This window comes from Pelodiscus sinensis, chromosome 3 (assembly GCF_049634645.1).
Source record: "Pelodiscus sinensis isolate JC-2024 chromosome 3, ASM4963464v1, whole genome shotgun sequence".
Classification (NCBI taxonomy): Eukaryota; Metazoa; Chordata; order Testudines; family Trionychidae; genus Pelodiscus; species Pelodiscus sinensis.
The window spans coordinates 114,930,154-114,951,461 of NC_134713.1; the positions used below are offsets into that span (position 1 = coordinate 114,930,154).

Consider the following 21,308-nt stretch of genomic DNA (forward strand, 5'->3'; position numbering starts at 1 on the left):
TATTGAAATAAAGCTATACATATGCTTAAATCTTTGCAGGATTGGGTTCTTTGGTTTGATTTGCACCTTCTATCACAAACATTCAGATTTTTACCAGTTTCTAAGTCAACAGTTAGATGTCTCCTAAAATGCAGCATCTGAGAGGTTACTGAACAATATGCAAACATGCACTTAGAAAAAATTCCTGCACAGTAACACCTTAGGATGAAAGATCAGAGTACATTTCAAACACAAAATGTTGTTTTAATTTAATTAACTTGTGTCAGATTATTTCACTGAATATTATTTTAGTTCATTCAACTCACACGACATCACTTTTCAGGCTAAAAAAAAAGCCAACTACTATTATGTTTGGCGTTAGGTATTAGTGTTCAGAGTTCTCTTGTATTACACTATACAGACAGCTGTAGAACATGGGCAAAAATCACACAAATCTTCATTCACAAGACTAATCACTTCAGTATCAATAGGATAAGTCACTTGCGTAAGGACTACTCCTGTAAAAGTTTTCACGATAAAAACATATTCAATTAGCAATGTCCTATCTCACTCTAAATTTTCAGATGTGAGTTTTGGTTCCAGTGTAGGCTGGCATTTGAAGAACAACCATTTCTGTCCACATAACTATACAAATGACACCATCACAAGACTTAACCATATCTGCCACACTAACAGGGGCTCATCGAACTGCACATCCACTAATGCGGTATTTGCCATCATGTGCTAGCAATGCCCCGCTGCCATCTATACTGGTCAAACAGAGCAGTCTCTGAACCAAAGGATAAAGGGACAAGAATCAGACATCAGGGAAGATAAAACATACACAAACTATAGGAGAACAAAATAATTTCAAAACCTGATTACAAAGAGAGGAAGCTGATGTGGAACTCAAACAATTGGTTTAGGACTGAATAAGGATCTACAAAGGCAACGTTTCCTCTCTGGATATTCACTTCTCCACATCAAATGCTGAAAATTACTCACTTCCGCTCCGACTTGATTAGCTTCATTAACACAAGCAACTTGTTCCTTATATATACCCTGCGTAAACCTCATTTTTTAAGGAAAAGTGGCTTGTCGACAAACGGGAGGGTTCACCAACAAAAACCGTGTCTTAATTACTTTCACTTTCGAAAGTGCCACTTTCAAAAGTGAGCTCGAAAGAAGATAGGCAAATTCCTCTAAGGGTACATCTACATTGCGGGACAAGGTTGAATTACGATACACAACTTCAGCTACATTAATTGCATAGCTGAAGTCAAAGTACCTTAACTCGGCTTTTGGCGCGGTCTACACTGCAGAAAGTCAAAGGGAGAACACTCTTTCTTCAACTTCCCTTACTCCTTGTGGAAGCAGGACTACCAACGCCGACCAGATTGCCTCTCTCACTTCAAATTAGCTGTCTTCACTAGACCCATTAATTCGAACCCTGGAAGATTGACAGCAATCTTTGATCTTCCTCTGTAGTATAGATGTTCCCTATGGTTCTACAGGACTCCCCATTGTTTTTGCAGATACATAATAGCATGCCTACCCCTCTGAGACTTTTTGAGAAAAGATTGTCTGGATCTCACACATAATATATTGATTCTAACGAATCAGTCATGGTTAACATTGCTAGGCTATGAACACTAAAAAAGCTTGTAGAAAAAAAAGCAGACCCACCTCTGCTACTATGCAAGATGCAGTCCAATGATCTAAAAAAAGCAGGAGGGGGATGCAAGTACACGTGTTTGGGAAACAGTATGTAACAGCAGCTAGTTTGCTTGAAATTAACATATTTTTGCAAGGAAATATTTCAAAAAGAAAAATAATACAAATTAATATAAGGAATAAACAATGTAGATGCACCATTACCTACCAGCTATAGATGGCATGGAATGTGGAGTCAAGCATTTTGAATAACCAACCATTTTCACAAAACAAGATCATTGGGGTATACTTGGTGCAACTCCTTATTTATTTGGACAGGGAAAGAAGGAAATTCTTCATAAGGGTCCTGCTGGATGGCCTGAGATCTCTGTGAGCCAAAGTCGCTCTGTGAGCCAAAGTCGCTGAATCCAAAAGATCAGTGCATTCAAAAGACAAACTCAACATCTGGTCAGCATGCTTTATTTTATAAGCATATAATAAGGCATGAGGTACTTTTACACTGGCACTTTTGAGGATAAAATGAATAACAATGCGCTGAAAGTTTGAGGGATGAATTAACTTTGGGCAAACACTCCCCTTCTTTTTATCCCAGATGGAAGCTATGGTTCTGAATATGGACTGAACGCATTTGACATGGTATTCAGAGGTATAGAGTTCTTCTGCAGGACAAACACCTGAACTTGCTTCACTCATGCTGATGATTAAAGATGCCATTCTCTTCCAACATTCTTGTCCACTGGTGTCACTATCTGAGATTTTACAGTGATGGAAAATGCCCTTTTTAGATCCCTTCATATAAAAACACAAATCAATATTAAATTCTGTTACTACAGATGGCAACTAAACACTAAAAATACTGAATATAGGAAGACGTCCTGTATTAAAACAGCCATAAAGGGATGACTGGCACAAGAATAATATGAAGAAATGCAAACAAAAAGAAAATCATTTTCATAAATTGGCTTGAATAAGCTAAGAGTGCCATAAGATATTCCTTAAGCAATTGTACAGCAAAAGGCACTTATAAGTTATTATAATAAATTCTTATCAAATGTAAATGTGTCTTCATACTAGAGAGGAAGAAAGCAGAATACCTTCAATCAACACTATATGGGTTAAGGAAAGATCAAAATATTCATGGTCTGTTTAATGATCTATCACATGCCACTGGGAAGACTTTCAACAGTAAATAGTCTTATATAGATACCTATTGCTCCCCACTCCATAGCCCAATTTTTCATACTTGCGCTCTGGCCACCATATCATTAGCTGATGTAAAGAATCATAATTCCACTGAAGTAAGTGGGGCTACCAGCTAAAGACCTGGCCCCGAAAGGCTGACTTCCTTTTACATTACAAGATGAAGTAAACTGCATTTCAGTCAATAGCCTGCAGAAGCTACCACACTTCCAAACACAACCAGAACTAACACACACAACCATTCACATTACAAAGACATTTTTTCTTCTTTTCTTTTGGTCTCAATGCCTAGAGCTGCTAGAACCCCAACAATTGGTGCTTGCTATGCAGGGAAGGAAACTGAAAGTGTACCTTTTGGCACCTCTGATAAATACATTAAAAATACAGTGAATTAGGAAAAGAAATAGCAGTCCCATAACATACAACATTAAAAAAAAAACCATGCAGCATACTTTACAAAATAGCTATGCAACTATTCTCCACATATCCTAAAATCACCCCTAATATATCTGTTTTTTCCTCAGCCTTTATAAAACATATGTCTCACAGAGAGCCCTAAACGTCAACAGTTTTGAAAGAGGAGAGCACATTGTAAAGGACAGGGAATCTTACAGGCTAGTATGAAACATTTCTTAGACCTGGTCTACGCTAGGGCCTTAGTCTGAAATTAGCCCCCCTAAGGTTGAATTTGTAAGCAATGCGTCCACACTACCAAGCCCATTATTCCGGAATAATGGGCTGTAGAATTCTAATTCTGTAGTCCCGCTTTGCATGAGGAATAATACTGTTCCAGAACTTGTAAATGCAAAATAACAGTATGGAGGCTCCAGTGCCGCTAATTCAAACATTGCCCTCTGGGAAGTCACCCACAGCTCCACAGAGTTCTTCCTGGGGCTCTGAGTCCAAGATAAGGCACCCATATTAACAGAGCCTGCCTCAGACTACATTCGATTCTTCCCCATATGGTGAGGACACGGAACTTCAAATTTGTAAAATCGGGTGCCCAGAAGTTTAATTTAGTAAATTCTAACTAATCTTCTAGTATAGACATGGCCTTACTCTTTACTTCTAAAATTATTCTCTTATGTTTTTTTTTTTCCTTAGAGACCATCCTTCTCAAAAAGAAAATATGTAATATATCTTTGGGTACAGGGATTATTTTATTTTTTTAACAATAATGTTTGTGATTTTGTCACCACCAAAGTCCTCATCCTGTCTTTAGCTTAAACAAAACATGAACATTTTTCATTTTTAAAGTAAAGATAGATCTAATCAGTCCTACACTTCGAGAAATTCATAATCTCTATTTAGGTCTGAATCATGTTCTTAGGTTTTTGTCGGTTTTATAAAGTTATTCACATATGAGAAATCCCTGTAAAGAGCTACTAAGGTAAGTCAATATACAATCCAAAGCCATCAATTAGCATTTTTGCTAATAATACTAACTAGAAACCTTGTCATGTAAATTCATTTGTGCTGTACAGAACCATTCAAAAGATAATAAACCAAAGTTCTGGTAAGAAATTATATCCCCTCATGAATATCCCAAAAATCATCATTTAATTCAAGTGTGATGATTGCAAGTTACTTTATTTTAAATATTTTTGTTTATGAAATGTTTCATGCCCTTTGAAATAAGATGAAATTCAAGTCTTTCCTTTGCAAACAATACTGCAGAGCTCATCAACGGAGCGCTCTCTGATATTGTTGTGACAAAGCTAGATTAGTGGGATGCTGGATAGGTTCTCAGAACAAATTTCTTAACTAATCAAAGAAAAGACTTAAAATAGGATTGCCACTGGTGAAGTACCAACTTTTCAAAAGATGGTCAACCAAACTTTTCAACTGCTAATAAATGAAACTGTAAAATCAAGATCACACACACAATACCTGGCGAAAATAAAATGGTACATAATCTATTTCTGATTTTACACATGTTCACCAACACTGACTGACAATAGCTTATCAGTTTCAGCAGAAATGCCTTCATGTTCCAATGGAAGGCTCACAGGAGAATGAAAACTTTAACATACAATGTATATTAAAGCATGAGGATGCACCTTTAATGCTATTTTTTTCCTGGATGCCACTATTGTTTCATAGCAGTACACACACCACACACTATTTAGCTCATAAGTCTATGTGAACTAATTCATTTTGTATTATTACAGGATTTGCAGAAACAAGGAAGTGCATTAGACGGGTTAAATTAGCTTCAGAAACTATTCCCATGGTCATCCAAGGTTATGTGGCCAACTCATTTTCTTCTGACAGTACAATTTTCACCCAACAGCATAATTCCTATTAACCCACACAGACGTGAATAGAGCATTCTTTTGAGAATTTTAAACTAGCACTTAACTAGAGTTAACATACCATAGAAGTTAGCAAAAATTCTAGTGACAGGATCCCTTGATCAAGTAACTACTGAAATGCATGCAATATTTGAATGAGCAAAAGTTGCTTACATGTACTCTTATGTAAGCCCAGATGGAGCAGCAAAAGGATGCAAATGGACTTGAAAGCTGGAAAATTAGAAAAATGAGGAGTCAGAAATAAAGAGGAGTAAGCAGTACCCCATTTAAATTAAATCTGTTCAAGCATGAAAGGCAGTGAATGTAGGGTTTCTGTTCACTGCACAGGGTCATAGGCCTAAGGAAATCTGAGATCCATTTGGCACATCAGATCCTTTGAAGTATACACAATATGGGTACGTCTACATCGCATGCTTATTTGAGAATAAGCTATTTTGAAATTTATATTTCGAAATAGCTTATTTCGAAATAGCATGTCTACACAGCAAATGCCTGTCGAAGTAGCGCTGAGCTATTAAAAAAAAAAAAAAGAGCGTCCATAGTTATGGGACGATGAATCACATTTAAGGCCACCCAGAAGCACTTCAGGCAGGGCATCAGGACAGCAGTCACTTTCCATAGCTGCTGCATCGCTACCTGAAAGCTCACCACACTGGACAACTACCTATTTGTGGGGAACCAGTTTAGCGTGGGGAAATTGACTGTCAGGCCGTGTTCATGCAGGTATGACTCTTTTGTGCTATTGGCCCGGGATGAGGGCAGTGAAATGATGGAATGGGGTTCCCTAGGGAAGGGGGTTGGTGGTGATAGTGGAAGCTCCCTTCCCAGGAGGTATTTCAGTCCTGCCTGCTTCTCCCTCCTCCCCCTCCCCTGCAGACACAATAAACCACACTTTTTGTTTTGAAACAATAAACTGGGATTTTTTTAAGCTGAGGTTCCATGCTGGGATCATGCTGGCCAGGTCAGGAGCCTGGAGAGGGGAGGATGGGATGGCTTGGCTTGGCTTTCCTCACACCGGGTCCAGCAATGGTGGCGTCCCACACAGACAGAGATCGCTGCCCGCTGGGGGAAGGGGTGATGTGTGTGTGGGGGGGGGAACGGGTGGTGTATCTCTCCCCCCACCCCATGTCCCCAGCCTCCTTCTAATGGTTTTTTGTGGTGGGAAGGTGTGCATGTCTTTCATCTCTGCTAGAGTCCTGGGAGCTGGCTGCCTGCCTGCTTGGCTGCAGCTGTGAAAGGCTCAGACGGAGCACAGGAGTCGCTCATGGCAGCAAGAGCAGCCCCTGTCCACTGGGGGTCCCAACTCTGCATTTAAAATGTAGTAGGAGCCAGGCAGGCAGGCAGCCCAGATCTGTCCCTGCGTGCACAGGGTTCAGGACCAAACCCCACTGCAGCTCTACAATTTAAAAGGCAGCAGGAGATGGGCAGGTTTGGTCCCAACATGAGCCAGGACTCAATCAACTACTTTTCCCTAGTGATTAATTGAGCAGTCGATAAAAATGCTATTGTCTAGTCAATTAGTAAAGTAAACTCATTTTAACATCCTTATGCCACACTCCTCTCGCTGTATCCCTTTCTTTTCTCTTCAAGCATCTGAGGTGAGCTATATCTCACAAAAGCTTATGTCCTAATAAATTTGTTAGTCTTCAAAAGGGCCACCAGACTCCTTGTTGTTTTTGCTGAAACAGACTAACACTACTATCCCTCTGAAACCATTAATTCACTTGTTAGGGATACTTATTTCTTTACCAATATCTGAATTCTCAATGCAAACTCATAGGATTGTCCCTTCTAGAATTTCCAGAACCTCACAAAACATTCTAAGCCAAAATCAGTATTCCTCCCCTACTGCCTATTGAGGCAACAGTTCTAAATCTAACAAAAACTATTTCACAGTTTAAACAAATCGAAATAAAAAAAATCCTCACATTCTTTCATTCCTGATAGCTAAACAGGACTTAACATCCCTACCACTTTACCTAGTCAAGGGGCAAATGCTGTGCAATGATGCCATCCACACTACGATATCATCCAATCACAAGAGCAAAGATTTATACCTATATATAATATTTAAGTATCTGAAATGTAAAAATATAAAGAGAGAAGTATGTATATATGTATTTTATAGAATCTAAGAACCACTAACATGCTTCATAGGTCCCATATCTTTTTTTTCCCTGGGGAGGAGGTGATGGCATATTGGCAGTATAGTTGGGCATAATGGCACAGACTGGCAGAATGGTCTTACGACTAGAGCCCTAAACTGGGACCAGAACACAGCGGTGTACTCCCAGCTCTGCTAAGAGCCTTTGAGTGATTTTGGGCAAGACATTTCGCCTCTCTTTGCCTCATTTTCCCCATCTGTACAATGGGTATAATGACACTTATCTCCTTTGTAGATTGTTTCAATATCTACTGTTCTTATTGTTACCAAAACATAGTTTTAGATAGTCAATTTTATTATTGTTGTTGCTACTCCAAGATATTTTGCACTGAATTCAATGGAACTTTTTGCAAAATGTTTTTTACTAGTCTTTCATAAAAGTTTCCCTGAAACAATATAGTTTGCCAAAAAAAAATTAAAAAGCAAATTAAAAAATTAGCTCCATACCCTAAACAAAATTTTGCATGTGTGCATACATATTTTAATTCTGTTCAGCAGGTTTAAACTTAATTGCGATTATACTTCCTATTACATTAGGGAAAACCTGACATGATTTTAAGCTCAGAAAAACAAATTGTTAAATCTTTTACAATCACAGTTTGTAATTAACTTCTCATCCCTAATGCAAGTATAGCATTAATCTATCAACTCATGCAATGTTACATTTATCTAATTATACTTCATGATCACAGACGAAATATAGCATTATGGAAAGTATGCATAAGTTGGTGGGTCTCCACTCAACCACTATCTTAAAACACTTCCCTAAAAGCTAAATGGTCTCAAACTGAGTGGAAATAAATTATTATAGCTTCTGTCTAGTGCTTTATGTTTTTCACGATAGCAATCCCTGTTATCTCAAAGTGATATGCGGATGCCAACCACATTCAGGCTTGCCTCATTTATTATAAAAGCATTGACCTTTCAAACATTTTCCTGGTCTTCCTTTAAAAAATAAACAAACATGTGAGTGTCAGTGAAGAGGAAAATTAGCCTTTTGAAACAAAACAAAAAATACCCATATTAAAAAAAAAGCCACAACACTGAACAAGAAATGCATGCTTATACAAAGATGATTTTATTGTGCATACTCCAGAAAAGTCCTTGACATCACTAATGTTTGCCTTATGCACAAGTCCCAGAGCCAAAACTCCATCTGGAATAGATTTGAACTGCTATCCAGAGGCATTTCAGGATCTGAACCGAAAGGTTTACGACATTACAATCCAGCTAATTCTATTGCTTCTAATTCCAGCTGGACTTAAACTCTTATCTCTGCACTCCAGGCCTTCAGATATGTCCTATCACAGTAGTACCAATTCCCAGAGAATATTCAACTCCATGACCCAAGTGAGATTAAATCCCTCCAGATAGACCAAGTAAATGGCTCATAACTTGTTTCTGTCACTTTCACTAATGCCTTTGTGCCGTGAAAGAAACCAGTGAAGGTGTAAATAACCACAAATGATTAACTGTGCTTTTCCCCCTGACTTCTATCAGTGATTCCAGTTGTCTGCTTCCTGCTGGGGACATCACATAGATATACAGTACCTGAACTTTCACCTTAAATCCCATGTTAATCAACTGCTAGACAGATAGATATTTGTACTGTATCAATTTGATGGTTGTTATTCTTGGTGATTTAATATATATAGCCCACTTCTCTCGGTACTGCTATATTTATACTTGAAAGGAGTCATAGTTAGACTCTTTCAGATCAAGCTACACCATACCACACTTCCTCGATTAAATAGGTTCCACCTGAAAGGAGGCAAAATGAATTGAAATGGATTAATCAAAACTTAGTCAGGAAGACATAGGTTACTTTCAAGCATGAAAAGATACAGTTTCCAATCAGCTGACAACAGTTCCCTTAAAACAAGTGAAAGAGAAAGGACAGAGACACTTCCTCCAAAGATACAGGGATACAACTGAGAAACTGCTTTGGGAATCAAACCACAATTAGGAACATACAGTCCAGACTAGGGAGTTCGCCTTAGAAAGAGCTACCCTTGGATCACGGCAATTTATTTTGCAGGGACCCAGAAGCTAACAAAATAAAAACACTTTATTACTTGGTCTGTGATACTGGAACATATTATATATTGGCCCAAGTCATATGAAGGTGAAGGTGATAAAACATAAGGAATTATTATGTGATCTGGGCTTTGCAATTCCAACTCCTTGGAGATGCCTCTAGAGGACAACAAAAAAGCAGACACAACAGAGAAAGCTTCCAATTGGAAACAATCTCTGCTGTGCTCTTCCCCCCCCGCCCCCCCTCCAAAATAGGCCACTTATACTCTATGGTACCTAAATAGATGGAAATAGTTATCTAGTGTCACACATGGACTTATCTGTGATAGAAATGTAACCGTGTTAGTCTGGTGTAGCTGAAACAAAATACAGAACTATGTAGCACTTTAAAGACTAACAAGATAGTTTATTAGATGAGCTTTCGTGGGCCAGACGCACTTCCTGTGCCGCAAGTGTCCATCTGCTATGTACATTGGACAAACATCTCAGACACTTCGCAAAGGATCAATGCCCCCAAAACAGATATTAGACAGGATCACAAAGAAAAAACAGTTTCTTGCCATTTCAACCAGAAAGGACATTGTCTCAACGACTTAATTACCTGCATCCTGCTTCAAAGTCCTTTTAAGACTGCACTTGAAAGAGAATCCTCTGAACTGTTATTCATGCTAAAATTCGACACTTTACACCTGATTCTGAACAAAGGATCTAGTTATCTTACCCATTACAAAGATAGCTTCCCCAATTATCACCTCTAATATCATTAGCTCACAGACATTTACCTTCCCCCCAATCCGCCTTCTATTCTGAAATTTGATTTGTCCTTTTCATATATGTTCATTTTTTTAATTGTATCCTTTAGTATATATGGTTGTGACAATTTTCTTCCACTATTTGGTCTGAGGAAGTGGGTCTGGCCCATGAAAGCTCTTCATCTAATAAACCATCTTGTTAGTCTTTAAAGCGCTACATAGTCCTGTATTTTGTTATGGACTTATCTATGTGAATACCAGCTTAGGGAAAAAATTGCTGTGCAAACTGAAACCAGCCTCCGTTGCTCATTCCAGGAACCATAACTACACAAAGCCACTCACTCATATGAAAACCAAGCATCACATGACCTCCTTCCATTTTGAAGTTTGAACATGCCCTCAGCATCAATAAATGTATCATGTGGTAAAATAAACTAGATTAATCTAGATAGAGAATGGCTCCAAGAGTTTATTCTGTCATCAAAGGAAGAAATCTTAGCCATCAACAGAATGTGATCGTGGTACATATTTCCACTACATATTTATAACTGCAGTATATCACTAAAAAGCTATGTAGCCATCAAACAGTATATATAGTTTTATTTTTAAATGTAATAAAAAATTAGAATTCAGTGAACACACACATAAATTATAATCCAAACCCACTAAGTCTTTAAAAGTGTCAGGGGAAGGGCCAAATGTATGTTTTCCTAAAATATTTCATCAGTTGCATTTGTACTAATGAAGAGCAATGGCACGCTCCACTGAGGTTAACCAAAGAACTATGTTATACATGGGATGAGGTAGCATATACAAAAGACAGGGCATCGACTTCTACTCTAGGAGCGTGGGTAAGGCAGAGGTGGGCTTTAAAATGGCAGCAATTTGCCAGGGTTAGCCCCTCACAGATGCCACCTCTATATTTACCTGCACGGCCACAGGTTATGGCCACAGGTAGTGGCAATTTGTGCTCCCACTGGCTGCAGGTTGCCATTCTAGCCAATGGGAAAGGTGGGAAGCGCCTCAGACAAGGACACCACTTCCTGAAACTCTCATTGACCTGGGAACAGCAATCTGTGGCCAATGGTAGCTGCGATCACCAGTACCTGCAGCCGCGCAGGTAAATATAGCGGTGGGGCCCACCAGGAGCTAACCCTGGCGGACCAGATTTGGCCCATGGGCCAGTATTTGACCACCCCTGAGATAAGTTATATACAAAAGACAACACTTCCCTTCCCAACTCCTGACAATATGCTTCAAGCATAACTTCAAGGAATCTCTCTGGGGATCTCTGTATGGAGTGCCAATAAGATATTGACTAAAAAATAAATGTAAAAGCCTTACAAAATTCCTAGGTATACTGGCGAATAATTGTTAATATCATTCAGCACTATATCAACATTAAGAGTAACTGGAACACATAAGCTTTGAAGACTTTTGATATCAGGTATCTGATCAATATTTGGTTCTGCTTTATGGTCTGAACCAGTTCCCATTACATTTTTTAAAAAGAGCCCCAATATCTTCAAAAGAAATTGGTTTGGGCCTTTAATTATTTTAAAAATAGGAGTTTTCAACCAAGAGTACAAGGACTGTGGAAGACCTCTCAAGACTTCTCCTGTGCAAGGATGTTACTTTTATACAGCGAAACCTTTGTTATCCGGCACTCTGTTAACCAGAAAACTTTGTTAATCGGCATTGCCCCCAGCCACAATACTGTCACATCTTCAGGCGCACAGGCCTGGCTCAGTTTACCATGATTGGCTTAATTTTTTATTTAAGAAGTACTAATAATCTTTAACTCAAAATAGAAATGTGAGACCAACTGCCTCACACTACAAAACTACCAATATTAAAAACTTGAGTTTTACTATTATTGTCCATTGATTTTTCCTAGGTTTATGGGACTCTCAGCTAACCAGAATTTTTAGATAACCAAAATGCCCTAATCCCCGAGCATGCCGGATAACACAGGTTGTACTGTAGATCCTGCTAGATATCTCATTCCACTGTTTTCCTTTCATTGTTGTCAGTGATAATAGCTGTACTTTTCAAACAGATGTTTTACATTGGAAGATACTTCTACAGTAATGAAAGCCACATACATTATTTTGACTCTTTGTTTCCACTTTGTGTTTGTATTGTTTAACAAACAAAAATAAAAACCTTTGAGCAAGGCATTATTTTCTCTTATTCTCACATTGACCATCAACTTAGGAAGAGGCCCAGATTTTAAAGGTACAAGTTGTACCCCCCCTTAACCGGGATTCCATGGTCCAGCAAGATCCGTGGTCCAGCATGTTTCTGGAACACAGATCCCAGGAACAGGGAGGTCTGGTGGCGGGGCAGGAGAATAGTAGGAGGCACCAGCAAATCAATCAGGAGCCAAGCATCAAGGGGTGTTTGTGGACAGGCAGCACAGCGGGGAGTTATGGCCCCAGCCAGGCAGCGAATATGGAGCCCCAGCTGGATTAGGATTATCATATCTGAACGTTCAAAGAAGAGGACATTCCTGAGAGGGAGTGTATCTGTATCAGTATCTACCAACTCATATACTATATATAACACATCAATACAACGTGAGTTGGTAGATACTGATACAGATACACTCCCTCTCAGGAGTGTCTTCTTTGAACATTCAAATATGGTAACCCTACAAGTAGCTCCAACCTCAGCAGCAGCCAAGGAGCTCTGGCTCTGGCCCCATCCATGGAGTTCTGGCCCCGGTCCTGTTCTGGCTCCAGTGGCTCAGGAGCTCCAGCAACGGCCAGGAAGCTCCAGCCCTGGCTGAGGAGCCCCAGCCATGCAGCCAGGCAGCTGTGCAGCTCTGGCCAAGGCACTCCGGCCCTGGCAGCAGCAGGGCCAGAGACATCTAGAGAGCCTTCGGGCAGGGGCAGCAGCAGGGCAGGCTGGAGCCCTAGCCTGGTGGCAAAACAGGCTATTAGGGGAGCGACGAGTAAATCCCCTGCACATCTCCTCGGTCGAGACCAGTCAGGTCCCAAGGGTGCTGGACCAACCTATATTTAGGATTTGCTCCATCTTTAAGTTTTCTAGGTGCCTTTTCAGAAGTCACTTACCTTACCCACACTCTCTCTCTCTCATACCCTGAGACCAACATAGCTACCACAACATAGTAAATAACTTTAAGTATATAAGTTGTGCTACTGAAATCACTGGAGACTATGTGCAAGCTAAGAGATAGGCACATTAGCGATGTGATGTTTAATTGGTGGGGTCTGGAGCAGCTCAATGCATGCCACCAGCAGCCACTGTGGACAGGGGCTGATTTAGTCATCTGGAGCAGCCCCTGTCCATTGCGGGGCCAGGCACCCTGCAGGTATGGGCTGCTCTGGCATCCTGAGCAGTTGACTACCTACCTGAAATCAGTAAGATTTGAAGGCAAACAGGCTTCTAGGTCTAACAATTTCAGAGAGTGAACTGTTGGCAAAGCTGAGGCTATATCTCAGGAATTCCAACTTTCAGTCCCACCTGTGGCTTCAAACAAGACTCATCAGAACCAGAGGCATCAGTCCGAGCTTGGGAGTCGTTTCTATGAATCTACATTGCCCATCTGTAGGGCATTGTTATAACTGTCTGTTAGCCCTGGTTTATACTAGGGAGTTATTTCAAAATAACCCCCCTTATTTCAAAATAAGAAGCAGAGCATCCACACTGCCAGCCCATTATTTCACAGTCAGTATTCCTGCTTTTCCCAGGGAATAATGCCTATTTAAAAATAGTTATTTTGAAATAGCGTTAGTGTGGACGCTCCGCTGCTGCTATTTCAAAATAACTACTCCTCAGATTAATCTGAAGTAATTACTCTCCAGTTCTTCCTGGGGCTCTAAGTTGAAGTAGTGTGTCTACGGTAACAGAGCCTGAGCTGAACTCATTTTGAGGCTCCCACGTAGTGTGGAAATGCTATTTTAATTTTGTTATTTTGGGAGTTATAATTTTGGATTTTAATTATTTTGAAATCATTTCCTAGTGCAAACATGCCCCTTAGGTACAAAAAAATTCCTATTCCTAACAGAACAAATCACCACAGATCCACTGATTAGTTTATTTGGATCTGAAAAATTATAACCGCCAGGTCACTCTCTTTGGCCATGACTCTACTAAAATAACTTCATTTCCCCTATTTTTCTTAATACAGATCTACATAAATCTAAACAAAGATTTACAATCTATTTCAATAGCATTTAATTGAAAAACAGATTCTTGTCCCTCTCCTAGTTTATTCGTTTTAAGATATTTCTATGTTTGGCAGCTATGCACTGATGATCTAAAACAATTTTCTTCCAGATGTGAATTACAGCCTTTCAAAAACATGGCACAGCTTTTCCTTTTGTTTTTCCAGTTGGCTCCCACAGCTTTCTTTACCCTACCCTTTACCATGTACTAAGAAACATAGTGCTTCCCTGTTCCCTGCTCCTAAATCAAAAGAAAATTAGTGGTGATAGCTAGGGGGCAAGGGCTCTCTCTCTTCTGCATGGACGCATTGCGTTCTCACTTCTTACCTCTGGAAAACAACCCAGAAGCTTCTGAGTGCCAAGACATATCCAGAAACTCATCATGAGCTAAAATCTGCATCTGGCACCAAGGAACAGAAGGTCTGGGCACTAACGCAGGATATTACTGATGTGCCAAGACCAGATTTTCATTGACAAACTTTTATGGATGTCGGCCCTGAACAGGGTTGGCTGACGGCACTCACAAAGTGATTAGTTGGCTCACATACATCATTAGTGAAATGATAGCATGTGGAGGAGAGAAAACCTCAGTCAAATCTGATAAACTGCATTTTTGGCATTTATTTCCCACAATGCTAGATTAAGCTTCCCTTATCCTCTCTTCTCTGCCCCCTTTTCTGGCTGCATATCAGACATCATTAAAGGCTGTTGATTCTCAAAGGACTGCCTTAGAAGTGGCTATCTTTTAAAGAGCAGGCAATGATATTTTAAATGAAACATTCGTAAACTATAAAGAGTATGGAGGTGGTCACAAAGAGAATGAAAAAGTAGCAATAGACTAATAATGAACTATATGATAAAGTAATCTATAACAACAACATTGTTGTTGAAAATCTTGCCTCATTAATATAACAAATATCAAGGATAATAAAGTTGTTAGGCATCATCTCATGCATTCCTGTTGCATTTGTTATCTGGACATCTAAAATAGCTAAGCGATTGGTTGCTTTGAGCTTTTATGGTGTCTTTTTAAATGTACTGTGCCACTGGGTGGAGTTAATGTAAAAACAGGTGGTGCAAATAAATGGCTCTTTTTATATTTAACTAAACAGTAAAAATTCAAAGAAAGGGCAGCTTAGATCATAATGTTGACTTTACAGCAAAGGAGACATTACCTGCTAATGAAAAATCTGCCATGAATCATTCATAATTCACTCAATAATAATTTACACTTGGCTGCATTTTATTGTGTTGAACAGAATGTAATCAGGCCTGAATGACCTTTAAGTACTCTTTTAAGTCAGGTATCTCAAAATGTGATCTGCTCTCAGCCAGTTCTCTAAATTCCATTTTTCTCAGTGCTTTGAAATAGAAAGCTGTGCAAAGATACAATTCTTGTCGACCCTGTAGACTGACAGTGTATTTTAACATTTATTCATAGCTTTACAGATTAGCATGAACTTTATTTTACCCAAGATGAAATGTACTGTGTCATTGTCCAGGTGTGATTAAGATGATGGTACTGCACTGGAACCAAAAATGGCTTTCACTGAGAGAGAAATGCATCATAGGTATTTGTGAACAATATTAAAATAGGAATAATGATTGGAAGTACAGATGCCCTATGTGAGCAGCTTGGCAGGACACATCAGTAATTTGGCCTCTTTTGCTTTTATGGAGACTGATACATCATAAGACTTATTAATTTTAAGGGCTTTGGGACAAATTATTTGCAGATGTAAATGAGGAAAATTCAGTTGAAACAAGGAGCCACACCTGTTTACAGTAGCAGAAAAATTAGCCCTCCGTTGTGAGGTTCAGTGTTTTGTTTGGGAGGAGTGAGGTCGAATGCCAATAAAGCATTAGGAACCATAACATTGAATTAAATGTGCTACTTTTTTTAGGTGGACCAAAGTAAGACCCTACTCCCTCCTGAACCCAAACTCCTTCTCAGAGTCTGCGCCACCTCCCACCCTTACTCCAGCCTGGTGAAAATGAGAGAAGGTAGGGGAGAACGAGCCGCGGAGGGACAGGGAATAAAATGAGTGGGAATGGAGTCTCAGATGGTGCGGGACAGAGTGTGGCCTCAGGGAAGGGGCAAGATAAGCCTCTTTGGGTTTGCATACAGAGTTAGTTGGCAACCCTTCTGGACTGTCATGAGGAACTAGGGATGTAAAAAGTGGTTTAAAATGTAACCGTGTAACCACTAATAATCCTAGTGGTTACACGGTTACACGCGCGGAGGGCTCTGCTGGCTCTGTTCCTGGGAAGGCATTGCTACATGCTCTGCAGTACACAGCAAAGCCAGCTCCCTGGGAGCAGGGCCAACAAGGGCTGCTGGCCCCGCTCCCAGGAGATTTCACTGCAGGCTCTGCAAGAAACCTCCCCAGGCATGGGGCTGGCAGCCCCTACCAACCCTGCTCTCAGGGAGCCAGCATGTCATGTGCGGTGGGGTTAGGGACGGGCCCAGTGTAGGGCTGGAGCAGCCCCTTCCTCAGGGCAGGCAGGAGCTACTCCAGCCCCAGCCAGTTAACCAGAACTGGTAAGCCGCACCCGCTAAGGGAGAGGCTTACCAGTTAACTAGTCACATCCCTAGGAGGAAACCTCTGCCATGCAAGAAGAGCAAAGCCAGTAGCGCAGCCAGCAGCTTACTGGACACCAGCCAGCACAAGCGCAGCACTGTCCAAATGTTGGGGGGACTGCATCCACGCAGGCGCAGCATAAGTGTGCATGGGGGCCCACTGACTGTTCTGTCCTAGGGCCTGGAAATGATGTTGCAGGCCTGAGTTACAACTCTCATTTCATAAGGTTTCCCTGAAAATTCCCTCTTTTTTTGCAATTATATATATGTACACTAATTACAAATCTGGTCTGCATTCTTGAGACATGTAATACACAGACATTGGCTAGCCATTCTTCCTGCTACCACAGCCCTAGGTACTGAAGTGAGATGGAACACATTTCCCAAGTTCAAAGAGAAAGTGTTCTTGTCCTCTAGCATTTGTTTTAGCTAGTAGCCAGAGAGAGGTAAAGGGCCTTCAGATGAGAATGATTAAGATATCCCAAAGGACAGGAATCTGTTGGGAGAAATTAAATGATCAGATATAAAAGAAGAAATTAATATTTCATGTCTGTTGCTTTTAATGCACTCGGCATACAGCAAGAAAGGAAGTTTGCTTAAGCCTCACTATGCTGCTGGCAGCAATGGTGGCCCCCGAGATTTTTAATTTCTCTGGGATAAGGATGTTAAGAGGGTAATTGACTAATCATGTAGTCGATACAATTTGGATCGACTACACACTTAGTCGATAAGGGGCCCTGCTGCGGGTCTGCAGTTTAAATGTAGTAGAAGCTGGACACACAGGCAGTCTGGCTCTTACTACATTTAAACAGCAGAACCGCAGCAGGGGTAGATCCGGGACATGGCATGAGCCAGGACTGAGCAGTCCTGACTTGTGCCAGGTCCCGGACCGCTGTACCTCTGCATTTTAAATGTAGTAAGAGCCACATGCTACTACATTTTGCTACGTTTAAAATGCAGAGGCATAGTGGTCTGTAACCCAGCGCGAGACAGGACTGAGCAGTCTCAGCTCCTCTGCACATCTGCCTTCCTTACCCCCACTCCGCACTGCAGAGACAGTGCTAGGGGGAACCAGCTTTTAAGTGCTAGGGGGAACCAGCTCCTGCTCCCCCTGCCCCTACTACACACTTGCTGCCTTGACATAGAGGGAGCGGGGCGTGAGGGGGACACAAGTAGTCAAGTAGAGACTTGACTCCCCAATAAGCCTAGGCTTATCAGGTCATCAACTACTCAACTAGTTATTTACATCCCCTGTCTGGGCTCCGGGCCATTTGCAACCCTCCTCCCTGTTGGAGGCCCTGATATAACATAAAAATCAATGTTTAAGGAAAAAGAGGCCTATACCTATTTGTACAAAATAATTACTGTAAGATGTTTTGTTCAGGGGCTGGGTCCCTCAAGAAGAAGAGAGAAAGAGTAGATCTAGTTATGCCAAGTGATGTAAGAGAGAGGAAGAGACAACAATTGTATGAATAAGTGTAGGCCTTTTCAGCAACATCTCTGATTGCCTTGGAGTGGTGGTAGAATCCACTTGTTCCTATTTCTGCAATGTGACTCCATGTCTAAGCTTGTGCTGTTTGGGTTGATTGCTGCTTTACACTTGTTGGTCTTCTTGAGTTATACTCAATAGTAATGCCTGGAATCATTCAGTAATCAGAAGAATTAATGAATCAACAACTCTTATGACCCCTGGGACACTAACAAGTGTCTTAGTTTAAAGGAACCAAGGAGGAACCATTTGTAAGAAAAATTAAACATTTAAAGGAAAAGGTGGGGTTAAATTAAAAGGAGTAAGGAATAAAGGGAAAAAGCAAAAAAGAATCAAAATTAACAAGTAAAATAATTCTCTAAATCCCCCAAAATCTAAACACTCCTTCCCTTTAATAAATATTCATAACACGGCCTTATTCTGAGCAAATTATCTATTTGTTAAGCTTGCATGACTACTTATAAGGCTGTCTTGAATATTAAAATTACTAGTCTTGAGAAAGGGTTCTCAACTGAAGTTTCCCTTCTGAAATAAGGGGTGTAGAACCACTTATTCAACCGAGGATTGCACATTTAGCAGGAACTTGAGGGCAGCACACAGTTTGCAGAGAAACAGGCACACTGAGACCAACCCACAACAAGATGATAAATCCAATCAGAGAGAGACTTATTTGTATGAAATAACACAGGTGGCTCTGCTCTGTATTACTTCATAGACACCATGTGGACACTATATGGCTTTAATTAAACAATACTAAATTGAAATGAAGAGGTTATATTGCTAGCAAAGAAAGAACACTGCCTATTTGCTAATGAAATAGGGTTACATTTATACATAAGCAAAGTTATTCCAAAATACAAATTTCATAGCTAACTATTCCTGTTTATATTGGGTGCACCAATGAAACAGACAGTTTTCAGTTTTCTTTTCTGAATAAGTCCCAGTGTAATTTCTTTGGGTTTGTTTGTTTGTTTTTCTTGCAGATGGGTTTCACATATGCTTTTTGTTTGGTGCCCAAGTGTTTTGCATATTTATTTTGGTTAGAGTTTTGGCTTAGGATGTCAGTGAGTGAGCTACATGAATGGAAAAGAGAATCTGATAAGATAGTTAAGGAAGGGGAAAAGAGCAAAAGATTACACAAATCTGGATTTTAAAATACTTTGAGTGCATTCGGGGGTTTTATCAGTATTGGGAGCTGAACAGTATTCCCTATTCCCCTTTTCTGAGACAGCATCTACAGGAGAAATGATACTCCACTGATTCCAAAAGCAGGGTAAATATGTGAGCCGCTAGAGAAGAAACATTGTCTTGGCTATGTTTCAGCATACCAAATGAAGGGAAAAATAGGTCTTGCTTACTTTTATTTAAGATGTTTTATATCTGTTATCTTCATACTAAAAATGTCCACATGCTTTTTTAATCTTGCACAAACTAATCTTCCTTCTCCTCCTCTACTGTGCCATGAATTAAGATGCTGGTAAGGTAGGACATAAAATTCACAACAATATTACTGTGAATCTATGTATTTCAGAGACAAGGGGATTTCTTTTTACATTAATCATGAACAAACATTAAAAAAGAAAATGTAATCTTACCACAATGCTAGTCATTTGAGTAGGAAGCCAAAACCATTCATAGGCACTAACTGCACTCTACTATTAAATTGAAATGTTATAAAACAATTAAAAAGGGATTATGCAGCAACACTCTTGTTAGTTCAGGTTGAAAGAAGCTTTCCATTATAAGTCTGATTGTTGGATATGCTGGTCCAGAGTTTTCAAACAAACCCAAACTTTGTGCTTATCCTCAGACCACAGGAGACATTTATTAGTGTTAGTTTTTGAAAACTGGATGTTAACCAAATTGGTTTTTTCCATTGTGAGACTTCAAAAACTTATTCTTTCTCCATCTAAAAAAAACCCCTCTTTTAGCCATTTCATGTCTAGGTTTCCTACAAATCCCACCTATAATCTATATACTGGCCAATTAAGTTGCAACTTTTCTACAAAATATGCAAGGAAGACTTGGCCCCTCACCATCCAGGTCACCCACTCAATACAAGCCATGAATTTCTCATCTCTTCTAAATGTGGACCAGAGTCAACAGTTTTTATAATGTACCATCCACACGTAAGCTGCAGACACCATTATGCCTTGTACCTGCTCCTATTAGGTGTCAAATATCACTCCTAACTTCTCTATTTTAGCCATGAGCCACTGACACTATAAATCTCCAAATGTGATCTGATGATCTCCTCCTGAATTCTGGAAGAGAAAGTGCAAGATTAGCCCTAATTGAAATAAAAGTGCAAACAGTTGTAATCACTGGGTTTGGGGAGAGGGCTCTAAATGGGAGTTTGGTTCTAAAACAGGACTCTAGAGAGGTTCAGGGAAGGATGGGGCAGTCATGGCATGGGGCTGCTCCAGCTCCATGGGTCCTGCCATGGGCAGGGGCAATTCCAGCCCAGAACTCCTATTTAATCAGTTAGCCAGTTAAACTAATTGAATCGGATTTTATATCCCTAGTACAGAACCAATTTAATGATAGGTTAGTGGTTCTGAAATTTCATATGCAACTTCCTTTAGAACCCTTCGGTGAATACCATCTGGTCCTCATGACTTATTACTGTTTAGTTTATCAAGTTGTTCCAAAACCTCCAGGAGATTTGAACACGTTGCAAGAAATAGTTCAAAATGTGTGATGAACACCTCTGCAGTCATACGACAAAGAGAGATAGGCTATGTCTACACCACATCTTATGTCAGCATAACTTATGGCACTTGTTGGGGTAACATATTTAGTGCTCATGTGCAAAGCATTATGCTGGCAGGAAAGCTTCTCCTGGCATCACAGCTTCTGCCATTCATGGAGTTGATTTTACAATGCCAGCAGGAGAGCATTCTCCTCTGAGGATGAACACTGAG

The 21,308-nt window shown here is 40.1% G+C and overlaps 1 protein-coding gene and 1 long non-coding RNA gene across 6 annotated transcripts in view; one reads left to right on the forward strand and one right to left on the reverse strand.

Annotated features, from left to right (window-relative positions):
* Nucleotides 1-21,308, reverse strand: part of PRKN (parkin RBR E3 ubiquitin protein ligase) — a 1,191,290-nt gene that overhangs the window by 638,272 nt on the left and 531,710 nt on the right. For 2 of the 4 annotated variants that reach the window (XM_075924581.1, XM_075924578.1), the window contains one exon: nucleotides 5,322-5,378. The exons of the other annotated variants lie outside the window; for them this stretch is intronic. In XM_075924581.1, coding sequence (XP_075780696.1) covers nucleotides 5,322-5,378 — 57 coding nt within the window. The remainder of the gene's footprint in view (nucleotides 1-5,321; nucleotides 5,379-21,308) is intronic. 4 annotated transcript variants of the gene reach the window in all.
* LOC142827941 (uncharacterized) overlaps nucleotides 1-21,308 on the forward strand; it is a 281,731-nt gene that overhangs the window by 35,278 nt on the left and 225,145 nt on the right. For both annotated transcript variants that reach the window (XR_012902752.1, XR_012902751.1), the window contains exon 2: nucleotides 16,219-16,318. This is a non-coding gene — a long non-coding RNA (uncharacterized LOC142827941). The remainder of the gene's footprint in view (nucleotides 1-16,218; nucleotides 16,319-21,308) is intronic.